Genomic DNA, 23,983 nt, shown 5'->3' with positions numbered 1-23,983 from the left:
TTTCGCAGTGAGGATAATGTTTACTGAGAATGGCTCATTACAAACAAAATATATGTATAAAATCTCTGTAATGCAAAAGATCCCTTTTGTCCCCAGGTGGCTGGAGTGAACAGAGCCAACTGTCCAGCGTGGCCCCCTGTGTGTGGCCAGGGGGTTGTGGTGCCACGTGCTATAGGCAGAGTTCCTGATGTCTGGGCTCTATCTCCAGCCCCATTTTCATGATTTGTGCGAGAATACGACACAATGAGGTTTGTGTCCTGCCTCCATGACCCTCCCCAGGCAGGTGGCACCACCCCAGGGGCAGGTGGCTCTTGTGAATCTTCCAGACAGGTGACCTCTAACCTGTGCTTGCCCTGAGAAGCCCTCCTCCAAGCCCAGGGATTGAGTGTCTCTGATGGACAGAGGTGCCGTGACCGCTCTTTGTGGAGGCTGCTCTCTGTGCCAGCCTCACTCACAGGGAGCCATCCTGAAAGCTTCACTTCCTCTGTTTCCCTTGACACATATGTCCTCACCAGTGTTACCTGGACCCCTCCTGAGCACACCCAAACCCAAAGCCACCTGGGCGTGGGACAGCGCTCCCTGGGATCTTGGGCCACCCAGCATTAAGGCAACGGACACGAGGCCAGTCTGCAGGCAGCACTAGTCTCTGAAACCCAGGGTGGCTGCCCAGCCAACAACGCCTCCCTCTTGGTCAAGGCCGTCTGGTGTTGAGAAACAATGTGGTTAGGTGGTCTGACAGCCCTTGTCAGCAGAGCCCACCCCTGCCCCTCAGAGTAGCCATGGCTCCATGGGGGCAGACGTGGAGCATGGCCATGGTCGGCAGTCTGAGGGAGGGGCAGCAGCTGCCCCACATCATGCCTCAGGCACCGGAAGACAGAGATGCAGGGTGCTGCAGCGGTGTGGCTGTTGGGGCATCCCTTCCCCCTAGCCAGAGGCAACCCGAGGCATGGGTGTCCCCAGCCCTTTTGGGAATGATCCATTGTCCTTATTTTTCAGGTGCAGACCCAGGTTCAAGACCCAGCTCCACCACTCTCCTGGGCCAGATTTTGTCCATATGGTGAGAGGCCCCTTTGAAAGAGAACTTGGGCTGGCTTACCTGTCCTGTGAAGAGAGGTGTCAGTGGTTCCAAAGTACCTACAATCTCACTATTATTGTCTTACTTGAGGTTGAGTCTCACCCCCATAAAGTGAGAACTTAAATCTCAAAAACACCACCCTCCCCCTCTCAAAAAAAAAAAAAGAAAAAGAAAACAGCTCTAGTCCATGCTATGGTGCCGTGCTGTGTGATCCTGGGTAGGTAACACCCCTCCTGTCAGATAGAAGAGACCCAAAGTTCTGTGCAAAAGGTCCTGATGTGAACACCAGGGCGGGTAGTGGAGGGTCACAGTACCCCCCACACACCCAGCCACTGATCAGCCACGCAGGCCCAGGGCCCCAGCAACCAACCCTGCGAAACTTGGGGTTCCCCGCCCTCAGACACAAGCCCCGTTGCCTGCCTAGTCAGGAAGCCTCGTGGGTGTGAGCATCTTTGGGGACCAGGCAGCTATTCCTGGCCCTTGGGGTCAGGCATTGTGAGCACTGCTGGCCAGCAGGAGCCAGGGTCCCACCTGCAGCCCAGGTTTCCACCCCAAGGAGATGGAGTACCTGGAGGGCCGCAGGGGCCTCAGAGTCATTTCTGCCTGAGGTCCAGCCTTCCCCAGGGGCCAGAAGCCTTGCAATCAGCTGCAGGAACTGGTCCCACTGGGAGGTGGGAGGGGGCGGCAGCATCCACCAAAGGCCCAGGGGGGTCTGCAGTACTTCCAGGTCCCTGCAAGGCTGGAGCAGTCCCAGCCCCGGGGCCCAGGCCAGCTACACAGTCTCCAAACAGACAAGCAACATCTCTCTTCAGGGCTCATTCACCAGGTCTGTGCGGAGATGGGCTCAGGCTTCTCCCTCTGCCCTGGGTCTGGCTCACAGGCAACAAGGGCACCCGTAGGGGTGGATGTCCCCTGAGCACAGCTGGAGTCAGCCTCGGGGTCCTGGGGGAGGCTCCACCCAGATGCTCTGGGGACGACCCAGCAACCAGCAGGAGTGCAGGGTAAGTGGCATGACGGCTCAGCGCTGGTGGATTAAGCACGTGGGACTCAGCCTCCTAGAACTCCCTGGGGTTTGGTCACATGAGCCGGAGCCACAGTTCCACATCTGAGCCCTGGCAGCCCCAGACCTGGGCCAGGGCCTCCTGAGCGGGCCCAGCTGGGGCAGGGCAGGGTGGGGTCCAAGGGCCTGGGCACACCAGGCTCCTGCTGTCAGCTGTCCAAGTAGACAAAGAGGATGTCCTCGTCCGTGCCGTAGCTGGTTCTGGCCTCCTCGAAGTTACTGATGCTGGTGCTGCACATTCCTGCTGGGGCACGAGGGGCAGAGCAGGGTCAGTGGGTGAGGCGAGCACCTGCCTGACTAGCGCCCAGGGAAGCCACATCCCACATGCCTGGCTGCCCCTCCCTGCTCAGGAAGCCCTCCTTGCCTATTGCAGCCTGTGTGAGCTTGTTCTCTGACCTTTCCCCAGTTCAGCAGATGGAGAAAGTGAGGCCCAGAGAGAGGAAGAAACACGCGCGAGGTCGCACGGGACAAGTCTGTGTGAGTCAGGATGGTCCTTCCCCATCCCCAGGCCCATGGGAGCCCTGGGGGGTTCTGGAGCCAGGGCTGGGGCCGGGGCTGGGCAGACTTTCCTTTCTGAGAAGTGTGCTGGCTATCCTCGGAGGGCTGGCCTGGGGGAGATGGAAACTGCGGCCTGTGCAGCTGAGACAGCAGGGTGGGCCCCGGGAGGTGGCAGGGGGCTGGCGCAGTGGGAGGGAGAGAGGGCTGGCCTGTGATGACGGGGGTATGGAGTCTGGCACAGCCCCAAGAAGTGGCTGGTTTCCTGCATGGCCATAGGGGTGGCAAGGATGAGGGAGTCCAGGGGGAGGAGGGGCTCTGGGGAGAAGGCACTGAGGTAGGTCTTGGCCACACCAGGTTGAATGGGAGGAGACGTGGGGGCCAGGGGCCGCCCTGCCCACTGTTGCCGCCTGCCACACTTACGGTCAGCATAGGCCGGGTTGTTGTAGAAGATGCAGCCAGTGGCCCGGTTGTAGCCGCGCAGCACGATGAAATGGCCCTGGTAGTCGGGGGTGCGGCAAAAGCAGCGGTGGCCACTGGGGGCAAAGCAGCAGTACTTGACGGGGCTGGAGCAGAGGTCGCAGTGCAGCACCCCTGAGTTCACCAGCACGATGGCCACGTGGCCCTGTGCCAGGTGGGCCTGGATGTCCTGCACGCTCACTGTGCTGTGGGCAGGAGGATGGTCAGCTGGCGCCGCTGGGGCCCATTCCCCGTCTCTCAAGTGGACCCCCACTTGGACCCGTCCTGTCCTGTGTCACAAAGCTTGGGGACATGGCTCGTGTCTGCCCTGGGCTCCTTGCAGGTGGGAATGTCCTGCTTTGTTACGGTGGCCCAGGCTCAGATGGGGGCCAAGCATGGGACCAGGGATGGAGGGCTCTGAGCGTGCCCAGGACAAGCTGGACCCATCAGGCCCTTCACAGGGTGACAGTTCAGCTCCAGACAGACCCCCATCAAGGGCCACTGGCGCAGCACCCCACCTCTTGACCTGGTTAGTGAGTTCTTTTGTACAAGCACCCCCTGCCTTGGTCTTTTACCCTAAATGATGCGTGATTAATGTAAACTGTTGGTTTAATTTGCTTCCCAAAATCTGAGTCAAGCACGCCTTCACCAGTTTCAAAACCAAGTGTTTCTGTGAAAGGGTTATTTTTCTTTTTCTCTAAGGCTCCTCGTGGCAGAAGGGGCTGCCCAGGAAGGACTGGTCAGCAGCACGTTGAGGGGAACCCTCAGTTCAGCCAGCTGCTCCAGACTCTTAGGCACAGCCCCCCTCCAATGCCCCCAGAAGGAAGCAAGTCCAAGTAAGACCCAGAGGGGAGAAGGGCTGCAAGGGTCCTCTGTGCCTGGGGCCCCACCATCTTCACGGGGGGGACGTTCACCCACTCTGGGCCCTCCATCCTTACAAGCTCCTCAGGAGCACACATTAGCACCTCATGGCCTGGCCCAACTCCAGCCACGCTGAGTCACAGGACCGTCTGGTCTGTTGCCTTGGCCCAGGGAAATACGCCCTTTTTCCATTTGGTCTTTGAAATGAAACAGCTGGCTGAGTTGCCAACGGTATGTACCAGGGTGGGATTTCAGCTACCGGGAAAAGCAGGGGCTGGGCTGGAAGGAAAAGGGCAGACTCCATGGGACCCCGGGGGTGCAAGTCCCAGGTTCGAGTCACAGCACGGCTGAGTTGGGGTGGCCACGGTGGCTCACACTGTTTTTCCCATCAGTTTCCTCACCTGTGGGACGGGGACAGCCCCAGCTCTCCACTCAACAAGGAAGCACCTGTCAAGTGCCACTAAGCACACATCGGCTGCCTCTCCCTCCAACATGTGCTCACGGGGCCCGAGGATGTGTGGAGACATTTTCCCTGTTTCCCAGTGGGCTTTCGTGTGCCTAGGTTACATTACAATGAAAACAGAAATCTGGGGGGAATGGGAGACCCAAGGGAGGTCTGGGGGACCCAGCCCAGGTCTGAGCCAGCAGGCCTGGGCGCATTACCTACAGGGAGCCCAGGGAAAGAAATGGTTCGCATCTGGCCAAGTCGCTCGTGGGGTCTCCTGAGTCCTGCCCCCACGCGTAGATTGAGAAGCGGGATCCACATAAGGTCGAGCAGCCCGTGGGGAGATCTGGCAGCCAGGCCTCCCTAGACAGTGTCACCCTGGGCTGTCCCTGTCACCCTCCGTCACCGTGCCAGCATGCTCTCCAGGCCGTCACCCCTTTATTAGGGTCCCTGTGTTCTGTCCCATGCTACCATTCTGTGAGCAGCCCGAGGGCTGGCTGGTGTCTGTCTTGCTCACCTGTCCCTCCATCCCCCACTCAGGATCTACCCCAGGCCAGAGTTTTGTGTATAGTAGGTCATGTAGCCCCACTTGTCCCTATTTTATGGATGGAAAAACTAAGGCCTGGGGAGGGGGGGCAAGTCAGTCAGTGCCCAGGGCCAGCTGGGTAGGAAACCCCAGTTCTGCCTGACTCCCCAGCCTTTCCTGAGGCCTCCCCCCAACCTGCAAGTCTGTGGGTGAGCAGGTGCACAAGGAAGGGCAGGGGTGGGGTGGACTCACCACTTCTCCACCAGCACCTTGCAGGCCTTCGCTTGTGCGAACAGCTGGTTCACCCGGGTCTCCTCTGTGTCGAAGTGCTTCCTGTAGAAGGACTGAAGAGAGAAGGGCAGTTGGAGAGGCCACTGCCCTCACCCCACTTGGATGAAGTAAACAGCACCTTCTGGAGTTAGCAGAGGAGCCCAGCCTGCAGGGGGACAGCACAGGCAGCATGCCTGGGTGGAAGGCTGTGTCTGTCCCAAGTGGGCAGGGCGGCTGGCCGGGAGTGCAGGACCACACAGAGAATGAGGAGGATGCTCAGGCGATGGGTGGGCAGCAGGCTCAGGCTGGCACCCTGAGGAAGGTTAGCCGTCCCGGGCTTGTGTACCCTGATGGGCAGGAGTCTGGAGTAAATGAGCAAACGGGCCGGCTGAGGCCCCTGGATATCTAGCCACCACTCGGCTCAGCCAGTATATGTTAGCAAGGAACAATCTCTGTTTGGTGCAGGGGTCTTAAGGGGGCCAGAGCCCCTGTGGGGGAGGCAGAAAATACCCTGCTCTTAGGCCCTTTCCTCTGCCTCGCGGCCACGCTGACCAAGCCAGATCTGTCAGCCTTCTTCCCCTGGCCTAGAAGGTTCAAAGGAGAGTTAGGTTGACGAGCACTGGCCACCGTGCGACAACCCTCTTGCCAGCGAGGCCAGTAGCGACTCTGCTCTGCCAAAGTTTGGAGCATGGGCCGTGATCCACCCTGCGGGAGGCAGGTGAGACCAGCTCCAGCTGTGCAGGGTGGGAAAATGCACTGGGGTATGGGAAAGGCTATGCTGGCATTCTTTTTAAAAAGAAAAATAAAAGAAATGAAAGACAGTATATTGTTTTTTCTTCCAGAACACCAATGACCCAACTTGGAGCCAGCTGTCCCCATGAGAAGGAAGAAAATCGGTGAGTGATGGTAGAGGAGGACAGTGTGTGCTCTGAGGCCTGGCCCGGCTCATGCTGGGACACAGGGAAGGACACAGGAAGGTCACCCGGACGCTCCTCTGTGCATCGTCAGGTGCTGTCGAAGGCAGGCAGCGGGTGTCTGTGGTGGGGGTGTCAGGAGGGACCCGGCTCACCACTGGGGTCCTCTGAGCAGCTGGACCCAAGGTGATCTGGTCCGACAGCTCACAAGTTCTGCCCTTAGCACGTCTGCCTTGGTTCCCTGGTCTCTGAACACCGGGTGCTCACCTGGGCGTCCAGGTCTGGACCACACCCTCTTCTGATCACCACATCTGGTGAAGGCCAGTGGCCGGCGCTCACCTGGTTCTTGTAGCCCTTGTCCACGCCCAGGGTCTGGGTGCAGAAGCGATGCCTCACGCCAAAGTGGCGCATCAGGTAGGCCAGGTCGATGGTCCAGATGCTCCTGGTCAGTCGCAGCTCCTGCAGGGCACTTTCGAATTCACTGTCGTCCAGCTGGCCCAAGTAGCTGTGGGCAGATGGGCTGCTGAGGTCAGGGAAGCTGGCCCGGGTCACCCTCTACCCGAGGGCCTGCCAGCCACTGTCTGAGTTCCTGTGCCCCCATAAGGCTCTGTCCTTTGTCATGAACTCCTACGTCCTGCCCACACACTGCCAGGCACAACCCGAGGCTGCTGGGGGCACTGCACCGGCCACGGAGTCCAGGGCCTGGATTCTGCGTCTGACCTCTCTTGCTGGCTGTGACTTTGGTCAAGTCTTGCCATCCTCTCTGGCCTCGCCAGCTTCATCTCTAGGACCATCTAAGTGCTTGGACCACATCAGTGGTTTTCTAAGTTTTAGGTACAGAATCCTTTTCTTGAACCCTATCTTGCCTGGAATTCCAGGAGGTAAAATGGGTAAGGGAGAGGCTGCCCTGGCGTTCTAGGCTGCTGCCTGAAAACTCTGTGACAAGGAGATGGCTATGGTCCCTCCGTGCCCCAGTGGTCAAGGTTCTTGTGATATTCACGCAGCCTCAGCTCAGCGGTCAGCTCCCTAGTGACTCAGTTTCCCAAGAGTCCAAGGCCAGGAGTGGGGAGGACACCACATCTCAATCATGGGGTCACTCTGTGGGCCAGGCCCGGGCACCTGGGACTTCCTGGCCATTCCAGAGCCCTGGCATTCTCAGGACACAGACCTGGAAGGCCTGGTCCACCATTGCTTGCTTTTGCAGGTGGGATGGAGCCTAGATGGAAGCTGGGCCTCCCACAAGCCCCAACAGAGGAGAGCCACATGGACGATGAATCCCACCCAGGTCTCTCCCTGTGTGCCACCCCGCAAGAGCAGGTGCTGTGGACTGGGAGGGCTAAGGCCTGCCCACTCACCGCAGCACCATCCTGGAGCAGGCCAGGCCGCAGTCCCAGTGGTAGAGCTGCTGGATAATGGGCACGGGCAGCTGCACAAAGTCCCCTGCAGGGAAACACACGGAGGTCACAGACCCTGGTGTAGGGCCCACCACTGCCACTCCCACCATAATCAGCTGCTGCCCAGATCCTGCAGGAGCCATTCAGGGACCAGTGCACTGCCTTACAAAAGGCCCCCTGATCCATTCTCCTCACCATGGCAGTGATCTCCCCAAAATGCCGGTCAGAGAAGGCCAGCCCTACACAAAACCCTCCAGTGGGCTAGCTCCCATACCTCCCCAGGACAAGGCCTTCATGGCTGCTGCTCCAGCACCCTCTGCTTCCTCGCCTCCCCGCATCCTCACCAGCTAACTCCTGTCCACGGACGTCACTTCTCCATGACGACCCCTGTTGTGCCTGGCCCCCCACTCCATGCATTCCCAGCCCCACAGGCCCCTCTCCAGAGCCCTCTCTGTGGTGGGTGCTCCAAGGAGGCAGGGACAGGGCGGCAGCCGGGAGGCACTCAGCAGATATTCATGTCTGAATTCCTGAGGCCCCTGACTCCACAGCCCCCAGGGCTACAAGGAGGGGACGGTCACGTGTCTGCATGTGGAAAGCTACTCTGGGTGGAGCACAAAGGGCCCGACCTAGGCATTCTGGCATTCCAGCCCTGGCTCTGCCACTGGCCGGCTGTGGGCTAGGCCACTGACTCCCTCATGCTGGACAGAGTCTGGCCATCTCTAAAGTAGGGACTTTGGTCTGATTCAGTTGTTCAATCAACAAATAATTCCCAAGAGCCTAGTAAGTGCCTGGCATGTGAACCAGAGATGGTCGTGAGTGACACAGACAGGTCCCTGCCCTGGTGGACAGCAAAAACAAGCAGCGTAGGAGAAGAACAAGGGGCCAGGATAGGGGAAGTGGGGGGGTGTGCCTTAAAGAGGAGAGCCAGGGAGCACCAGGCAGGGCTGGGGCAGGCAAGCTGGCACGCGGCCTGCAGGACCCTCCTGCCCTGGGATCCTGTGAATCTGGACAGAGCTTAGAGTCTAAAGAACTGAAGGATTTCTCTCCGGCTGTGAGCACTCTGTTCATTTAGGACGGCCTTTCAGCCCATGTGGTTTCCCTGCCTCAGGGGTCTCCGGGGGACTCTCCTGAACCCACGACTGGTCTGTGCAGAGCTGCCCTGGCCTCCTCCGCGTGCACCAACCAGGAGGGCCACCCATGAATCCTGGAGTCTGTCCTGGCCTTTCACCTGCTGGTCTTGTCCAGGCAGCCTCTTGCCTGGAGTGGGTCCCAAGCTCCTACTCCCCATGTCTAAACACTCCCCGGTCTCAAGGCCTGGCTCAGATGCCAGCACTTTTGGGGCCTTCCCTGATGCCAGGCTGGCCGTGCCCCTTCCCTAATCTGCACTCTGCCGGGCCAGAGTTCATGCTTTGGCTCACAGGAGGAGACGCTCGCATGGAGCTCATCTGTGCCCTACTGGGCTGTCATGCATTCCCAGGAGGCAGGGACCCGTGACTGCTCCTTCGCTGCACTGTACTGTCCTCTCTCCTCCTATGCCTCACCTGCGGGGCCCTTGGAAGGCAGGATGGCACGGGTGAGTGCAGGCCACCAGCTGGGTGAGTCACATGGCCTCTCGGTGCCCGCTCCTTTCTCACAGACCCCAGCCCGCAGGGTGCTGTGGGCACTTGGGGCAAGAATGTGTGCGAAGCCCTTCACAGGCGCTGCCGTGAGTCCTGATCTCCATCCAGCTGGGGCGTGGCACACTGAGACCAGGCAGGCTCAGGCTTTGCTCCCTCCTTCTGGCTCTAAAAGGAACCCAGGCCATGACTAGAGGCCTTCTAATATTCCCTCCATCCACTGCCATGGATTCAACCCCCAGGGCTCCATCCTGCCTGACTTCTGCCTGTCCTCTGCCCCAATTTCTACCCCCAGCCCCTCTCCTGTTTCTGTACACAGCATCTGGAGGGATCCCTTCCAGTCTCCCATTGCTCTTAGAATAACGTTCTTATCTCTTACTAAGGTCTGTAGGGCCCACCTCACTCGCTTCACCTTGGCCCTCACCCCAAGACCTTTATATGTGCAGCTCTGGAACTCTCTTACCCTCAGTACTCAAGTCTTCCCCTTTTTGTCATTCAGGTCCCAGCTCAAAGTCTCCTCCCATGAGAGGCGTTTTCTGACTGTACCTTTGGGAGAAGGGGCTCTTCTTCACAGTATTTCCCTGTTTCCTTCACAGTACTTAGCAAAAGTAACAAAAACAAGAAAAATAAAATAAAGCTATCCTGTCTCCCCACTAGGCTGTAAGCTTCCTAAGGGCAGAGAATGTGCTAATCTTGTTCACTGTTATTCCCAGTGCCTAATGTCTGATGCTTAGTAGTAAATCAAACCTTTGCTGGAAAAAAAAACGAACTTATTAAGCACCACTGTGTGCCAGGCTCTGGGGACATTACAGGTAACTGAGACCAAGCCCTGCCCTCCAGGTGTTCACATCCTAAAGTAATCTCCCAACGGGCTGAGTGGAGGGAGAAGCCTATGCAGTGTGCTGTCCCCTTGTGGTGGGTGCCTCCCTCTTCAAGAACCCCTCACTGTGGCTTTAAACTGCCTTTTTGTTTTTCTCTACATGGGCTGTTTACTCCCCAGCCTTTGCTCTTGCATATCCCTTAGTCCGAAAGGTGGTCTCCCATCCAAATGCTCTGGTCTCTTTCCCTCCCTGAGGCCCTTTATATGGAGGATTGGAGGTGGTGTGTAACTTCCCCACTGGACAGACTGGGAATTCCTCAGTGGCAGGCAGACAACATTTGCCTCCTCCCAACCCTCAGACCACAGCAGGCACACACACATGCTTGAATCGCGAATGAAAGGAGTTTTTTTCAAAAAGACCTTATCCTTCGAGATACCCAGGCCCACGTGTCACAATACTCCCCTTTCCCCCAGGCTTCCAGACTGTGCCCCTCTGTTCACAGCTCCCTCCTTGCTCTGTGGCCTGGGCTCTGACACTGGCTAGCTGGGCCATCTTTGGCCAGGCTCTGACTCTTCCTGTGCCTCCCCTATGCCTAAGCTGTAAACGTCGCAGGGGTCGGCGGCTCTCTAGGGCCCTCGGGAACTCTGCTGCCCCTTCTCTTCTTGCCCTGATCTCTAACTCTTTTATCCTTACCCCACCCCCAATGTGGCTAAACGTCCCCCACATGGCCATCCCGAATCCTGGCACAAGCAGGTCAGCCAAGAGGGACCCAGAGATACTCCTGTGGGGGGTGATAAGAGTAGGCGAGGCCTTCCAAGCCCAAAGCTGCTGCCAGATGTTGATGCCTGGAGCCAAGGGACTGTCCCACCTGAGAGCTAGGGTCTGCCTGGAAGGTGCTGGCCTGGCTTCAGTTGGCAGCTGTTGCCAAGGAAGGAAGATAGTTCACTGGCCCTGAATACTTAACCCCTCTCGGCCTCAGTCTGCTCATCTGCAAAAGTGCAAATAACATTGGTAACCGACTTTGTCATTATGAGCATTAACGAGGCTCTGCATGTAAACAACTTAGCACAGTGCCTGCCCACAGAAAGCTCCCTGTAAACGTGAGTCACTACACCACAGAGGCTCAGGAAAGGCAAGTGTCTGATCCAAGATCACAGAGTTAGGTAATTGGAGGAGTAGGCAGGCAAATCCCAGGGTAGCCCCGGGCCCTACTCCTTGCTGCAATCACAGTGTCCCACTAATGCCTTAGGGTTGGGGTCTCCTGTGCTCCTGACCTCTCCAGTGTGTTGGCACTTCACTTTAGAGTTTACCAGCCCTTTCTCTTTCTCATCAACCCTGTGCCTTAAGCAGAGCAGGAATCACTGCTTTCCCCCTCCCCCACTTAGAAAAGCAAATTGAGGCCCGCCGCACTGAACGGGTCAGTCTGTGTTTCCGCCCCAAAGGAACTCAGGCCACCTGGGGCAGAGGAACTAGAGAGTGAAGAACTGTAGCAAGACAAAACGCTGAGTCGGGAAGGCCAGGGGAAGGCCCTCCCCCATTGCTCTGTACTCCCAGCCAGTTCCCAGCCCTTCTAGGCCTTAACTACCCGAGGGGACAGGATCTTCCAAGCCCCAGGAGGACTTTTCGCTTCTGGGGAAGGTGCCGCTCCTGACTTTCAACGGGGACCCTCCCACCATGATCGCAATCAGAGCTGCCTGGGGTCCCAGGCCAGGAAGTATCAGGAAACCCAAACTAACCGGGGCTGGCGGTGGGGTGGCCAAGGCGGAGTGCACACCTGGCCAGGTTTCGCTCAAAGCTCTACAGCCCGGGCCGCGGCGGCCGTCGGCCCAAGGTCGCGCGGCCGGACCCTGCCCCGCGCTAGGGCGGGGTCCCCCCCTGTTCCCCGGAGTGAGAGCTGAGCCCTCGAGGAGCACTGACCGGGTTCGAGCGGCGGCCCCGCTGCCTCCGCCTCCGTCCTCATGACGCGGGCGGCGGGGGGCTCCCATGGCCCCGGCCCGGAGCCGGCTGCAGCTTCGGCTTTGACTGGGGCTGGAGCGGGACCCGTGCGCGCCGGGTTCCTGGGCAGCCACCGGCAGCACCAGCGCGCTGGGGTGAAGGGGAGGCAGCGGCTGGGCCGCCCCAAGCCCCGCCCTGGCCCTTCCAGGCCGCGGCCCGCCCCGCCCCGACTCCTACGCCTCCAGGCCCCAGGGCTCGGGATCTCAGCTCGTCCGGTCGCTAGCGGTCCCGGCTCCCGGGAGCCCCGCCCCTGGCCTCCCGGGCCTCGCACCCCTTCCCCGCCCGGCTCCCCGGAAGCTCCGCCCAGGCCCGGGCGAACGCGGGCTCCCCAGAGGCTCTTCCCCAAGCAAGCTCCGCCTCTGCCCGGCCAGCTCCTCCGCCAGCCTCGGGCCGAGGCAGAGCGCGGGGCTCCGGGAGAGCAAGCCCCACTCCAACCCCCTGGAGGGACGGTCACAGGCCGCCCCCGCTCCGCTCCGTCCCTGTTTCCCTATCCGTATGGTGCGATACTCACCTCGCTCAGGGCGCCCCTTACCTGGCGCTGCCGGGTTCTCAAGGTTAGATTGTGAGGGCGGGTCTTGACCCTCGGCCCCACCGCCTCTCGCCCCCGATGCCCACCTTGCCGTCCAGCCCGTCGCTGGTGTGGGGTGCTTGGAAACGCGACCCCCTTCTGCCCTTGCCGGCCCAAGGGTCGATGTTTCCGGCGGCACCTGGGTCCGGTCATCAGCCCTCTCTTCCGGGCCCGGAACTATTATACCAGAGCCCAAGTTTCCCAGCCGGCAGGGTGAGGACAAAGCAGAGGCGAGACCGCGCCCGCCACTAGGAAAAGGAAGGGGGCGGGCCCTGCGCGAGGCATTTTGGGAACGCGTGGTATTCTGGGAGCGCGGGACCCGCCATTCACTCGCTTAACGCCTTCGCAGTCGCAAGAGTTACCTCCGCACCAGAAAGGAAGAGGAGACCGGAACCGGTGAGGAGAGGCCGGGGGCGGGCGAGGGTAGGCCGAGGTACCCGCGAGGAGCCGGGGACTGGAGGAGGACGCGCTGCCGGGAAGCTTTGCGGGGCTCGGGGAGGGAGAAGAGCGGGAAGCCTGGCCATCGAAACATGAGCGTCGCCTCACTAGCGCCTGGGAGTGAGTTCGTTAGCTTTTCCCCAAAGTACATGCTCTTCAGTTTCTATATCTCTCCAGGCCGGTGTTTTTTGAATCATTCAGGTAATGGTCTTGAGATCATTTCTGACTGATTGCCTCCTTCCCCCAAATCCTACCTGGGTGATCCTTTTCAAAGCCCTTTGCATCTCAGCCTCCATCCCCCTTTCAGACCCTGGTCCCTTCATGCTTTCTACACTGTTACACAAGTTTTTATCAAGTTTCTCTGCTTCTAAATCGTGTTCGATTCATTTTGTAAGTGCGGATGCCTTTCCATCGGATAATTCCTATACTGCCGTGGTTCCCCCACTGCGTTCAGCATAAAATCCACACTCCTAAGGCTCCGCACCAGGGGAGCCTGTCTTTCCCAACCTCTCCTGTTCCTTTTCCTCTCTTGACCACACAAGATGTGCCCATCTTGGAACGGAAAAAGTCCACTGCTTTTCCCTTTCAATTAGGTCAAGTCGGGCTCTTGCCCTGATTATGTTTTTCCTCCAAGATAAGCATTTCCTGCTTGTAGCACACTGTCACTTTGTGAACACTTTGCTATTTTCTCTTTAGCCTTGATGGTGAAGTAAGTGGAGGGTCAGAGAGCAGTTAATGGGTTGAATTAAATGCACTGCCTCTTCTCGATTTGCCTGGATCTTTTGGTCTGTATCTGCACTGCTTAGTGCCCACTGCATTGGGCTCTTGAAACGTGGCTGATGTGACTGAGGGACTGAATTTTCTATTTTAATTTTATTTCACTTTAATTGAGTTTAATTTCAGTAGCTGCATGCAGACAGTGGCTACTGCCTTGGACAGCTCAGGTCTGCCTCATAGGTTCTCCAAGAGATGTTACCTACAACTGAGGGTTGACAAATATACATGCATTTCAACCTTCTCTTCTCCAACACACAGTATTGGGGAGCACATAGTTATTTGATGAAAAGTAAGCGATCTACAGTGGGAGGGAGATGGGAGGAACTTTTCATTCCCATTAGCTTTCCCTTTAGCTCCCCTGTTCCTCCCCACCCACATCTTGCATGTGTTTGCCAGATAGGTCCTTCAAGCTAGGAATTAAGCTACTTTTTTCTGTAAAAAATAATAATAATAATAACAAACGCACCTTTGGCATCTTGTCTAAGTTTTGTGTAGTTTCAGGCCTTGAGGGCGTGGTGTTTGCCACATACCTTCTTGGGCTCTGAAAGGTGAACTAACTGTTGTCTCTCTCACTGTAGAACTCTTTTCCTGCCGAGATGTCTATTGGCGTGCCGATTAAAGTCCTGCATGAGGCTGAGGGTCACATCGTGACATGTGAGACGAACACTGGTGAGGTGTATCGAGGGAAGCTCATCGAAGCGGAGGACAACATGAACTGCCAGGTATCCTGCTTTGCACTTGAGGCTGTGGGGGAAGCTTGAGCCTGTGCCTTGGAGGACAGAAAGATGGTGGCTGGGGGTCTTTTTGAAGTTCTCATTCAGCAGTTATTTACCGAGTGCCTAATGTGTGCCAGGCACTGCTACAGGTACTGGGGATGTGAGTAGAAATAAGAGCCATTCGGAAGTTTGGAATATTTAACTTTGTTCTTTGTGTCTCCCAATCCCATAATCATTTTCTCCCATATTTTGGGGACCTGTTTAAGAAAAGTGACACTACCTTCAAGAGGACCATCGGGTTCGGGGCCACTGTTCATTTACCCCATATGTTTGCATAGTGCTTTGCAGTTAGCAGAATCTTCCGCTCACATATTGTGTTTATTGCCATTTTTCTTGGGGGAGGCATCTCATTTGATTGCATTTATAGCAACTACCTTGTGAGATAAGCAGGTTTGGTGATAGTTTCATCATCCATAAGATAGGAAGAATAGGGAACTTCCCTGGTGGTCCAGTAGTAAAGAATCCGCCTTACAATGCAGGGAATGTGGGTTCGATCCCTGGTCAGGGAACTAAGATCCCATGTGCCATGGGGCAACTAAGCCTGAGTGCTACAACTACTGAGCTTGCATGTCTAAACTAGAGCCCATGTGCCGAAAACTACAGAGCTCACGTGCTCTGGAACCCGTGCGCCACAACTAGAGAGAGAAAAGCCACAACGAAAGATCCCGCATGCCGCAACTAAGAACCAACGCAGCCAGAGATAAATAAAATAAATAAATAATAAACCTTAAAAAAAAAAAGATAGGAAGAATAAGATTAAAGGACTCATCTACTGAACGTCACTGTTAATAAATGTTGGAGCCACTTCTTGATGTGGTGCCCTTCCCGTGGCACAGCATTGCTTTTTGTTAATAGTCAGGTGGATTTGTATGGCATCGCTTTACAAAGTGTAACATAATTTCTCCTTAAGAGCTTGGACTTTGGAATCAGATGTGGCTTTGAATTCTGATTGACCTTGGGCATGTTAATCACCTCAGTTTTCTCATCTGTAAAATGAGAACAGAATTAGTTCTGCAAGAGATTGACTGGGAAAGCTAACAATAAAGGGTAAAGGAGAGGGAGCAGGAGAGCTTTCAGTCTGGGGTGCTGGTCTGACACTGGGGAAAGGAGAGAGGAAAGGAAGGAGGGTTGAGTAGGAATGTATCTCTGAGGAAGTCTCAGCCAGGCAAAGGAAGGTTTCTCATTGGAAGAGTCTAGCATGGGGCACAGGTGGCCTGGCGCTATACCCCCACTGTGGTCAATCATTGGCTGGCAGCCTGACAAGAGAGTGGCTTCAGGGTGAATGCTGTGGTGGATCCCAGTCCGAGCAGTGCACTCCTAAGACTGCCACTGGGGTAATACCCCCACCCCAGGGCTGTTCTGAAGATCAGATGAGAGAGAGAGAGAGAGAGAGTGTGTGTGTGTGTGGGGCGGGGGGGGCAACTAGCTCAGCGCCTTGCACATTGTAAATGTCAACATATGGTACCTGTTGATATTTTCTAGGTGAGAAAACTGAAGGTCAGAGAGGTGAGGTGACTTACCCAAGGTCATATTGCAGGACAGGTGTCCTAAGTATCCATTGTTTCACAGGGTTCATTGGTTTATTTGTGATTTCTCTGTAGCTTTGAGCATCCTCTTCCTGCCAGGTTGACCAGCTGGGGGTTCCCTCGTGTTTGGGGAAATAGACATCTGTTGACTGCAGGTTTCTCTCCTCGGTGTTAATGCCACAGAGGTGGGTGGGTGGCCTCTCTGCAGGTCTGGTGGGGCCAGGCCTCCTTTGCCTTCATGAGGTATGGCTGTCATAGGTCCAGTCCTCTGGCTGAAGGCATCCTCATCCATTTTAAGGTGCTTCAGTTTGGTGAGTAGAATGCAAGACTAGGATGGGAATCTTCGTCTGTTTATTCAGCTGTTTATTTGGATAGCTTCCTGAGTTTGCAGAGCTTCAGACTTCCCATCTATAACGTGAAGGTAAGGTGTCTGACCGGGTGCCCTTGGTGTTCTCTCTAATGGTAGCCAGTGTGAAGTAAAGCACACAGACCCTGTGATGGATCTGGAATCATTGCAGCCTGCCACCTGGTGTGACTTGTCGTGAGCTTTGGACCTCCCTCACCCTCTGTTCCCTCCTTTCTAAATCAGGGATAAAAATAGCACCTCAGCCTGAGGACTGTAGTGCAGGATAAATGAGCCGTTGCGTGTCAGACAGTGGGGGCCTGCCACCTCCTTCCACCTGTGTTAATCTGCTAGGGCTGCCATAACAGAGTCCTATGCTGGGTGGCTTAAACAACAGAAATTTATTCTCAGGGTTCTGGAGGCTAGAAGTTCGAGATCAAGGTGTTGCAAGGTTGGTTCTTCTGAGGGCCATGAGGGAAGGATCTATTCCAAGCCTCTCTCCTTGGCTTATAGATGGCTGTGTTCTTCCTTTATCTTCATGTGGTCTTCCCTCTGTGCGTGTCCGTATCATAATCTCTTCTTATAAGGACATAAGTCATATTGGACTAGGGCCCAGTTACCTCTGTAAAGATCCAGTCTTGAAATACAGTCATGTTGGTGGGGGCTAAGACTTCAATATATGAATTTGGGGGGTGGGTACAATTCAGCCTGTTACCCTGCCCATGCCAAGATTCGAGGCCTCACGGGGTATAGCGAAACCTGGCGCGTTGGATAGACCCCAGCAGGCTGTGGCGGAGCTGAGCCCACTGTGATGAGCACCCAGCACAGTTGACTCACATGTCCCCGGGCTGGGAGGCCGATGGTGCCTGCTGTTCTCCTTTCTTCCTAGTCCCAGTAAGTGTGCCCTTTGGGGATGAGAGTGTCCTCTTGGCTCTCTCTCTGCTTGTTCTTTGCTAGAGGGCAGCTGGAGTTCAGTGTTTGCCATTTGATGTTGGGTTTTAATAACATTTTCTATTATAAAAATGGTGTGGGGGACTTCCCTGGTGGCGCAGTGGTTAGGAATCTGCCTGCCAATGCAGGGGACACGGGTTCTAGCCCTGGTCCAGGAAGATCCCATATGCCCCAGAACAACTAAGCCCATGTGCCACAACTACTGAGCCTGTGCTCTAGAGCCTGCGAGCCACAACTACTGAGCCCGTGTGCCTAGAGCCCGTAACAAGAGAAGCCACCGCAATGAGAAGCCCATGCACCGCAACGAAGAGTAGCCCCCTCTCACCGCAACTAGAGAAAGCCCGCACGCAGCAACGAAGACCCAATGCAGCCAAAAAAATAAGTAAATAAAATTTAAAACAAAAAAAGGTTTTTGAGGAAGACCAAAGTGAATAGTTGTTTTTTTGTGGGAAATTATATGTGATTAAATTAAAAAAAATATTTTTCTTACCTTAAAATGACAATCATGTGTTAAGCTTGTGATCATAAAGCACAGTAAATGTTATTTTTTAAAAAGAGAGTAAGGGCCAAATCCAAAATTTCATTATCTTTAAAGTGACATAATTCCTAGACGTTTTGGTGGGGGAAAAGTGATAGTTAATAGATTCTGCAGAAATGATGCTTTGGGGGCTTTGGCATGATCACCCTGTCAGTGACAGGACTATTTGAACTGTTTTCTTGGCTGTGGCATAATGGTCTGTGGAAAAATCTACCTAGATGTTTCTTCTGAGCTATTTGAGAGTGGATTGCAGTCATCATACTCCTTTTTTGCATAATATGTTGTGTATATCTGTGTATATTTCCTCTTACTGTATCCATAGTACAGTTATTCAAGAACTCCAAGATTGAGTCAGTACTTTAACCTGCAGTGTATCCAGTTTCTACAGGTGCACAGTGTGTCCTTTATGGCCGTGTAGTCCTCTCTGCCTCCTGGGTTTAGTTGTCAACTCATTTGATGCTTCTTTAGTCTGGGACGGTTCCTCCAAGTTTGTTTTTCACACCATTGATGATTCTGAAGACTAGAGGCCAGTTATTTTGTTAGAATGTCCCTTGATTGGGGTTTCTCTGATGCTTCTTCCTAATTAGATTTGGGTTATGCTTTTATGGGCTGTTATTGTGTGATTTTTGTCTCCTCAGAGGGTCAGTCAGGCCTAAACACCTGTTTGCCCCTTGTTTGCAATGTTAACCTTGATCTTTTGGTTAAGGTGTTATGTGGTCTCTCCACTGTATGTTCCTTTTCCTTTTGTAACTAATGAGAATTTTGTGGGGAGGTTCTTGAAGTAAATACCTTGTGAGCATTCTGTTCCTCATTATTGTCCCATTCCTCAGCCCCATTTAGCTTCCCGTGAAGATTCTTGCTTGAATCTTTTTACTATTACGGTTGCAAAGAATAATTTTTGTTTTTCCTCCATCATTCTTTCTGTATTTATTGGGTCTGCTGTATGGAAGTGCATTCCCTTACCCCCCATTTATCCATTCATTTACTATCAATATAGGCTCATACTGTCAATATGTTTTGTTAAGGGTGTTACAATCCATTGCTGTCAATGTTTATTTTGATGTTCCAGTTATCCCAGATTTGACCAGTAGGAGCCTCTCAAGCTGACTCCTGTGTCCTTTGGTGTGTCCTGGTCATTTTGGGGGAGCACATCCCTACCTTCTGGTATAAGATGCTTGTTACAGGCTCATCTTTTACCTTCCCTAACCCAGCTCTGGAATCAGCCATTTCTTCAGGAGCCTTGCTTTCTTTTAGGTTGGGAGTAGAATTTAGAAACCAAACTCTAAATTCTACTGGGTGCTGTTAAGTATTTTGAAGTCTTAGTTTAACTTGTCAAACTAGGACCTGTCTCCAAATGGCTGTGTGCTTAATAGTGCCAGAAGGTTCTGTTCATTGCATGCACATTCTGTGCCAGGTACTATGCTGGGGTTTTACATACAATAGGTCCTTGAATCATTACAGGACCTCTCTGAGGACAAGCTTCCAGATGCCCAGGGTGACCAAGCATGGAAGGAGCCAATCTAAACCCAAGTGTCTGACTCCCAAGTCTGTGAACTTGGCGACAGTCTCTAAAATGAGGCCTAGAGTAAACCTGTTGGATCCCATTGCCTCTGAAAGCATCAAGCCCTCAGTTCTGACTGTCAGGTTCCAGACAGGAAAATGAGGATGGTGGGACAGGGAGGGGGTGAACATCTGCTGGCTGCTCGCCATGTGCCCCGCAGCTGGGATGCTGTGACCGACTATCCTTGGCCACCCAGCACTCTCCACCCCGGCCCCAGACATGGGGGTAATGAGTACAGAGACGGTCTGTACTAAGATCTTCTCTCCCCAAAGTGTCATTGCAGTTGGGCACCTGGCTTATGCCATCTGTGTTTCATTGTGGCTGTTTGGGAGAGTTGAATGGACGGGGTGTTCCTGCCTGACTTTCATTTAAACCGAGTTCACACAAGTTGCTGCCTTTAGCTCATGATGCGAGCGCAGCTCGGGCTTGTTGACAAGCTGTGTACCCGGCGGAGGGATACACGGCACGGCCATTTCTCTGCTGGTGCCGTGGAGAGAGCGCGAGGCAGCGGCCCGCCTGGTTCCTAGGCTGTAATAGGACTAGGGATGCTGGGCTCTTTCTTGCTTCAGCCCAGGTGGACACGTGCCGTTTGTGAAAGCACTCAGTGTAAGTGTTGTTGATCTTCCGTAACAGCCTCTGTCAGGGATTCTCAGAGAGGGTTGGGGAGGCAGTGACAGAGGAGGGAGTGAGATGTACCAGGATGTGCTGGAGGGGAGGCGGCTTGGCAGCTGCAGGGCAGCCTTAGAGCGTGTTTGATCTTTCTGCCGCTGGGCGCTCATGCAGAGGCCCCGGGGGCCAGTTAACACTTGAAGAAAAGAGCAAGTCAGGCTGAGGTGACAACAAGCAGCAGAAATTGGGGAGCCAGCACACCTCTCTCCCATGTAGGCTTGACCCATTCTGAATAAATTGTAGTCCTTTTCCATCCAGAAGGCTGGTAAAATAAGCTGCTTTATCTGATAAACGTGGTGCCTGTTGAGATTGGCACTGGCAGGTTTGTGTCACGTTCCCACGCCCGGCCAGTATCCTGGCTGGATTCTCCTCTAAGCCCCCCTTCATCCCCCACCCCCCATCCCATGGTTGACGCATTCATCTGTCCGAAGTGCCGCCCTAGCCCTGTCTGCCCTGCCTCTATCCACAAACTTGCATGGCCCCATAGTCTCTGAGGTGACGACCCTGCCCTCAGTCCCAGTTCCTCTGCTCCATGTCCTGTCTGGTCTTTGTGTGAACTCTCGCCTCACACCTGTCCTGTATTCTGAGCCATTCGTGCAGGCACTGCCACCCCCCCTTCTCAGTCCCTGTCACCCAAGCCAGAGGGGCTCTGTCTCACTTAACTTGAGTGTGTCCCCTGGGAGGTCAGGGACCGCATCTGGTGCACGCTCGTAACCCTCATGGTGCCTTTGCAGTCCATGTGCTGGGCAGATACGGGAGGGGACACAGGGTTTGGACAAGCAATTGTAAGCCATTTCAGTTAGTTTATCACGTGCTGGTGGGAGAGCGAGGATGGCAGAGTTGGGGCTCTGGGGGCCAGTCCAGGCGTTTGAATCAGGAGCCCCTGCCTTCTGGCTGTTGGACCTTGGACAAGTGCCTTAGTTTTTTTATCTTTAAAAATGGGAAATCTCGGGCTTCCCTGGTGGCGCAGTGGTTGAGAGTCCGCCTGCCGATTCAGGGGACACGGGTTCATGCCCCGGTCCGGGAAGATCCCACATGCCGCGGAGCAGCTGGGCCTGTGAGCCATGGCCGCTGAGCCTGCGCGTCTGGAGCCTGTGCTCTGCAACGGGAGAGGCCACAACAGTGAGAGGCCCGCGTACCACACACACACAAAAAAAAGGTGTGTGGGGGGGAAATCTCATACTGTTTGGACCATCTCTGTGAAGTGCTGAGCACAGTCCCTGGCGCACACATTAGGCCCTCTGGAGTTCCCCCAGCTTTACTTAGTGATGTGAGTTTCTGCATTTCTGGACTCCCCTCTTTGCCAAGGCTTGTCTTCACGTACCCTGCTCTCCACTGGTGCTGTTGGCCTTTACTCATGAGCCGGTGGTTCCCTTCCAGATGTCCAACATCACAGTCACATACAGAGATGGCCGAGTGGCACAGCTGGAGCAGGTGTACATCCGTGGCAGCAAGATCCGCTTTCTGATTTTGCCTGACATGCTGAAAAACGCACCCATGTTAAAGAGCATGAAAAATAAAAACCAAGGCTCGGGGGCCGGTCGGGGAAAGGCTGCTATTCTGAAGGCCCAAGGTAGGTGCTCCTCGTGCACTGGTTGTGACATGCGGGTATGTCGTGTACCTTTTAGAAATGCCCTGTTGTTGTTGGGGCATGGGGGTGGACCTGACCTGAGCCACTCCATACCCACTGCCACCCCTTTTCCCTGCAGTCTTGGGGGATCCAAGTGCCCTGCCTTCTCTGTCTGCCTCACCTGATCCCATTCACAGGAGCTATGCAAACTCCAAAGTGGCTCCTTAGAAAGAAGATGGGGACTTAAATGAAAGAGTAGATAAGTCTCCTATAATGACTCTCTAGGAGGCCCTTTGTTTTCAGAAATTCTGGGGTGTCTGGGGGAAGCTTGCCCTGGCCTAGTTTGCTGACTAGAGGCACTGTGGTGTTGATTAGCTGACTCCTAAAGCAATGGGATAATAGTTCCTCTTGAGGCTGGGAATGTCTCCTGATACGCAATATAAATAAGGGAAATGGGGGGGGGGATCCACTTTCAGATAAGTAAGCAGTTTTGAGCCATCTTTACCCATTAAAGGGGGCTGACTTCATTTTCAAAACTTCTTACATTTGAAAATAAGTCCTTCCTTTACCACTTTCCAAAAGTGGGACTAGCCTTTTCCCGGTGACTTGGTCTGACCTCTTTTCTTGGTTAGCCCAACCAGAGTTTTGTATGTGGGTCCTGAAAAGTTCTGCCATGTTGATTAGCTAAGAAAGCAAATGCAGTCGCTAGGAACTGTCTTAGTATTTATTGGTAAAAGGCTTTACAGTGCAGGAAAGTCACCAGCGTCTCTGTCAGTATCTTTAGCTGCAGTACATATGTTGAGTTTAAAGACTCAGTAGAGTAACCCTTTAAAATGCCCTCCAGAAAAACTGATCAGAGAATCTCCTTGCCCTTCCTAGAAGAGAGATAGTTGTGGGGAGATGGGACCAAAGCTCTGGACCTTTGTCCTGGAGAAGGAACTATTTTCAGAAGTTCCAGCTTTGTGCTACAGCTGCTGTTCTCTCTGCTTCCTCAAGGAGGGCTGCCCTCGTTGTCACTGTGTAACGATACCATCTTCTCTAGCAAAGGGAGGAGCCCAGTGGCCGTGCACTAGAAGGCACTTGGCAGTGAGTCTGCCTCGGCCCGCTGACCTCTGCCTGAGCCACTGTGCCTGTGCCAGCCCCAGGCTCTGTAAGAGGAGAGGGGTGAGGCTCCAGTTAGTAGCCATCAGGATATTGTCACCTGTTCTTCAAAGCCACTGGTCTCCTAGAACCTTTGGGTCACAGAGAACAGCAATCTTTATGTGGGGAGTGGTTTTGGTTTTTCCCCCCATTCCAAAATATTTCACACCTGCAGAATAGCTCAAAGAATAATAAAACCCCTCACCCAGATTTAATAGATATTAACATTTAACATCTGTTTGTTTCAGAATTTTAAGTGTGAATTAAATGCATCTGTCATGTTTTGTTAGCTCACCCTGGGCCAGCTCTGAGAAGTCACCTTTTCTATGGTTCCCATACTGGGTCCCCAAACCACCTTTGCCACAAGGCCTTGCCTCTGGTAGGGAACAGTGCTGGGCTGGAAGGCAGGAGTCCAGGGCTCTCCAGCTCTGATGCCAGGCACCTGCCCCTCCCAGGGTCTCTGTTTACCCCGTGAAATGTGACGGGGTGAGCGTGGTGCTGGACGGGGTGGCCTTTCAGTCCCCTTCCTGGGCCATGTCCTAGGGCTCTGGCTGCTCTGTGATATGAGTCCTTACTGACCTGGCCTTGTCCTTTCTCTTCCCCACTTTGTAGTGGCCGCAAGAGGGAGAGGACGTGGAATGGGACGTGGCAACATCTTCCAGAAACGAAGATAAATTTATCTTGGACAGAACTTTGCCCTTATTTTTTTCTTTTAGGTTATCTGGGTCAGGGGTGCGTGCGTATGTATATGTCCTAGGTTATCTTTTGACATCTTTTTCTTTAGATCTGGGTAAATGTTAAACTAAATAATTGTGGTGGGTTTTTCTCTTTTTGAGAATATAAGGACTGTGTGTTCATTTTGTAGTTTTTTTTGTGTGTGTGTGTGTGTGTGTTTGCTTTGGCAGCAGGTTAAACTTTCACACCCTGGGAGATGTCCTGCTTTTTTCCAGTTTGAAGTAGCATAGTTACTGATAAGAGCATAAGCTGCTGTTCCAGGCCGGTTGCTGGTTAAGCCCTTGGAACAACTCCGAGGGTGCACAGATTGCCTCGTTTGTCGGCACGGACATTCATGCAGCACTTTGTTCAGGCAGCCTTTGTGGGCGCACCATCAGCTCAGCTTGAACGACACAACACACGTGGTCATGGTCTGTGAAAAAAACCTAATACTGTGACCTTGTAGCCTGGAAACCCCAGT

At 54.3% G+C, this 23,983-nt stretch overlaps 2 protein-coding genes across 4 annotated transcripts; one reads left to right on the top strand and one right to left on the bottom strand.

Moving 5' to 3' along the window:
- On the bottom strand, positions 1–12,718 carry GUCD1 (guanylyl cyclase domain containing 1). 2 transcript variants are annotated; one of them, XM_060170538.1, is made up of 7 exons: positions 12,547–12,718; positions 11,854–12,021; positions 7,461–7,545; positions 6,445–6,610; positions 5,174–5,265; positions 3,054–3,295; positions 1–2,376 (listed from the first exon to the last, which is right to left on the bottom strand). In XM_060170538.1, the coding sequence occupies exons 1-7, from the start codon at positions 12,650–12,652 to the stop codon at positions 2,285–2,287; spliced, it is 951 nt and encodes a 316-aa protein (XP_060026521.1). In that variant the 5' UTR covers positions 12,653–12,718; the 3' UTR covers positions 1–2,284. The 2 variants fall into 2 exon arrangements, with proteins under 2 accessions (XP_060026521.1, XP_060026522.1); XM_060170539.1 differs by lacking the exon at positions 11,854–12,021 and having other exon boundaries at positions 12,547–12,716.
- On the top strand, positions 12,285–23,645 carry SNRPD3 (small nuclear ribonucleoprotein D3 polypeptide). Of its 2 annotated transcripts, none has more exons than XM_060170541.1 (5): positions 12,285–12,485; positions 12,849–12,895; positions 14,293–14,436; positions 21,459–21,651; positions 23,401–23,645. In XM_060170541.1, the coding sequence occupies exons 3-5, from the start codon at positions 14,311–14,313 to the stop codon at positions 23,460–23,462; spliced, it is 381 nt and encodes a 126-aa protein (XP_060026524.1). In that variant the 5' UTR covers positions 12,285–12,485; positions 12,849–12,895; positions 14,293–14,310; the 3' UTR covers positions 23,463–23,645. The 2 variants fall into 2 exon arrangements, with proteins under 2 accessions (XP_060026524.1, XP_060026523.1); XM_060170540.1 differs by lacking the exon at positions 12,285–12,485 and adding an exon at positions 12,507–12,712.
- Positions 23,646–23,983: the final 338 nt, after the last annotated feature.

This window comes from Lagenorhynchus albirostris, chromosome 14 (genome assembly GCF_949774975.1).
Source record: "Lagenorhynchus albirostris chromosome 14, mLagAlb1.1, whole genome shotgun sequence".
Taxonomy (NCBI): Eukaryota; Metazoa; Chordata; class Mammalia; order Artiodactyla; family Delphinidae; genus Lagenorhynchus; species Lagenorhynchus albirostris.
This window is presented reverse-complemented; position numbering and strand designations above follow the sequence as displayed.

Coding starts and splice junctions, on each gene's coding strand:
- GUCD1 (XM_060170538.1), bottom strand. CDS start 12,652: ATGACCGGACCCAGGTGCCGCCGGAAACATCGACCCTTGGGCCGGCAA. Junction 6,611..7,460: donor TGCTCCAGGATGGTGCTGCG/GTGAGTGGGCAG, acceptor ATCTGCCCACAG/CTACTTGGGCCAGCTGGACG. Junction 2,377..3,053: donor CAACCCGGCCTATGCTGACC/GTAAGTGTGGCA, acceptor GTGCCCCAGCAG/GAATGTGCAGCACCAGCATC.
- SNRPD3 (XM_060170541.1), top strand. CDS start 14,311: ATGTCTATTGGCGTGCCGATTAAAGTCCTGCATGAGGCTGAGGGTCAC. Junction 14,437..21,458: donor AGGACAACATGAACTGCCAG/GTATCCTGCTTT, acceptor GTTCCCTTCCAG/ATGTCCAACATCACAGTCAC. Junction 21,652..23,400: donor TGCTATTCTGAAGGCCCAAG/GTAGGTGCTCCT, acceptor CCCACTTTGTAG/TGGCCGCAAGAGGGAGAGGA.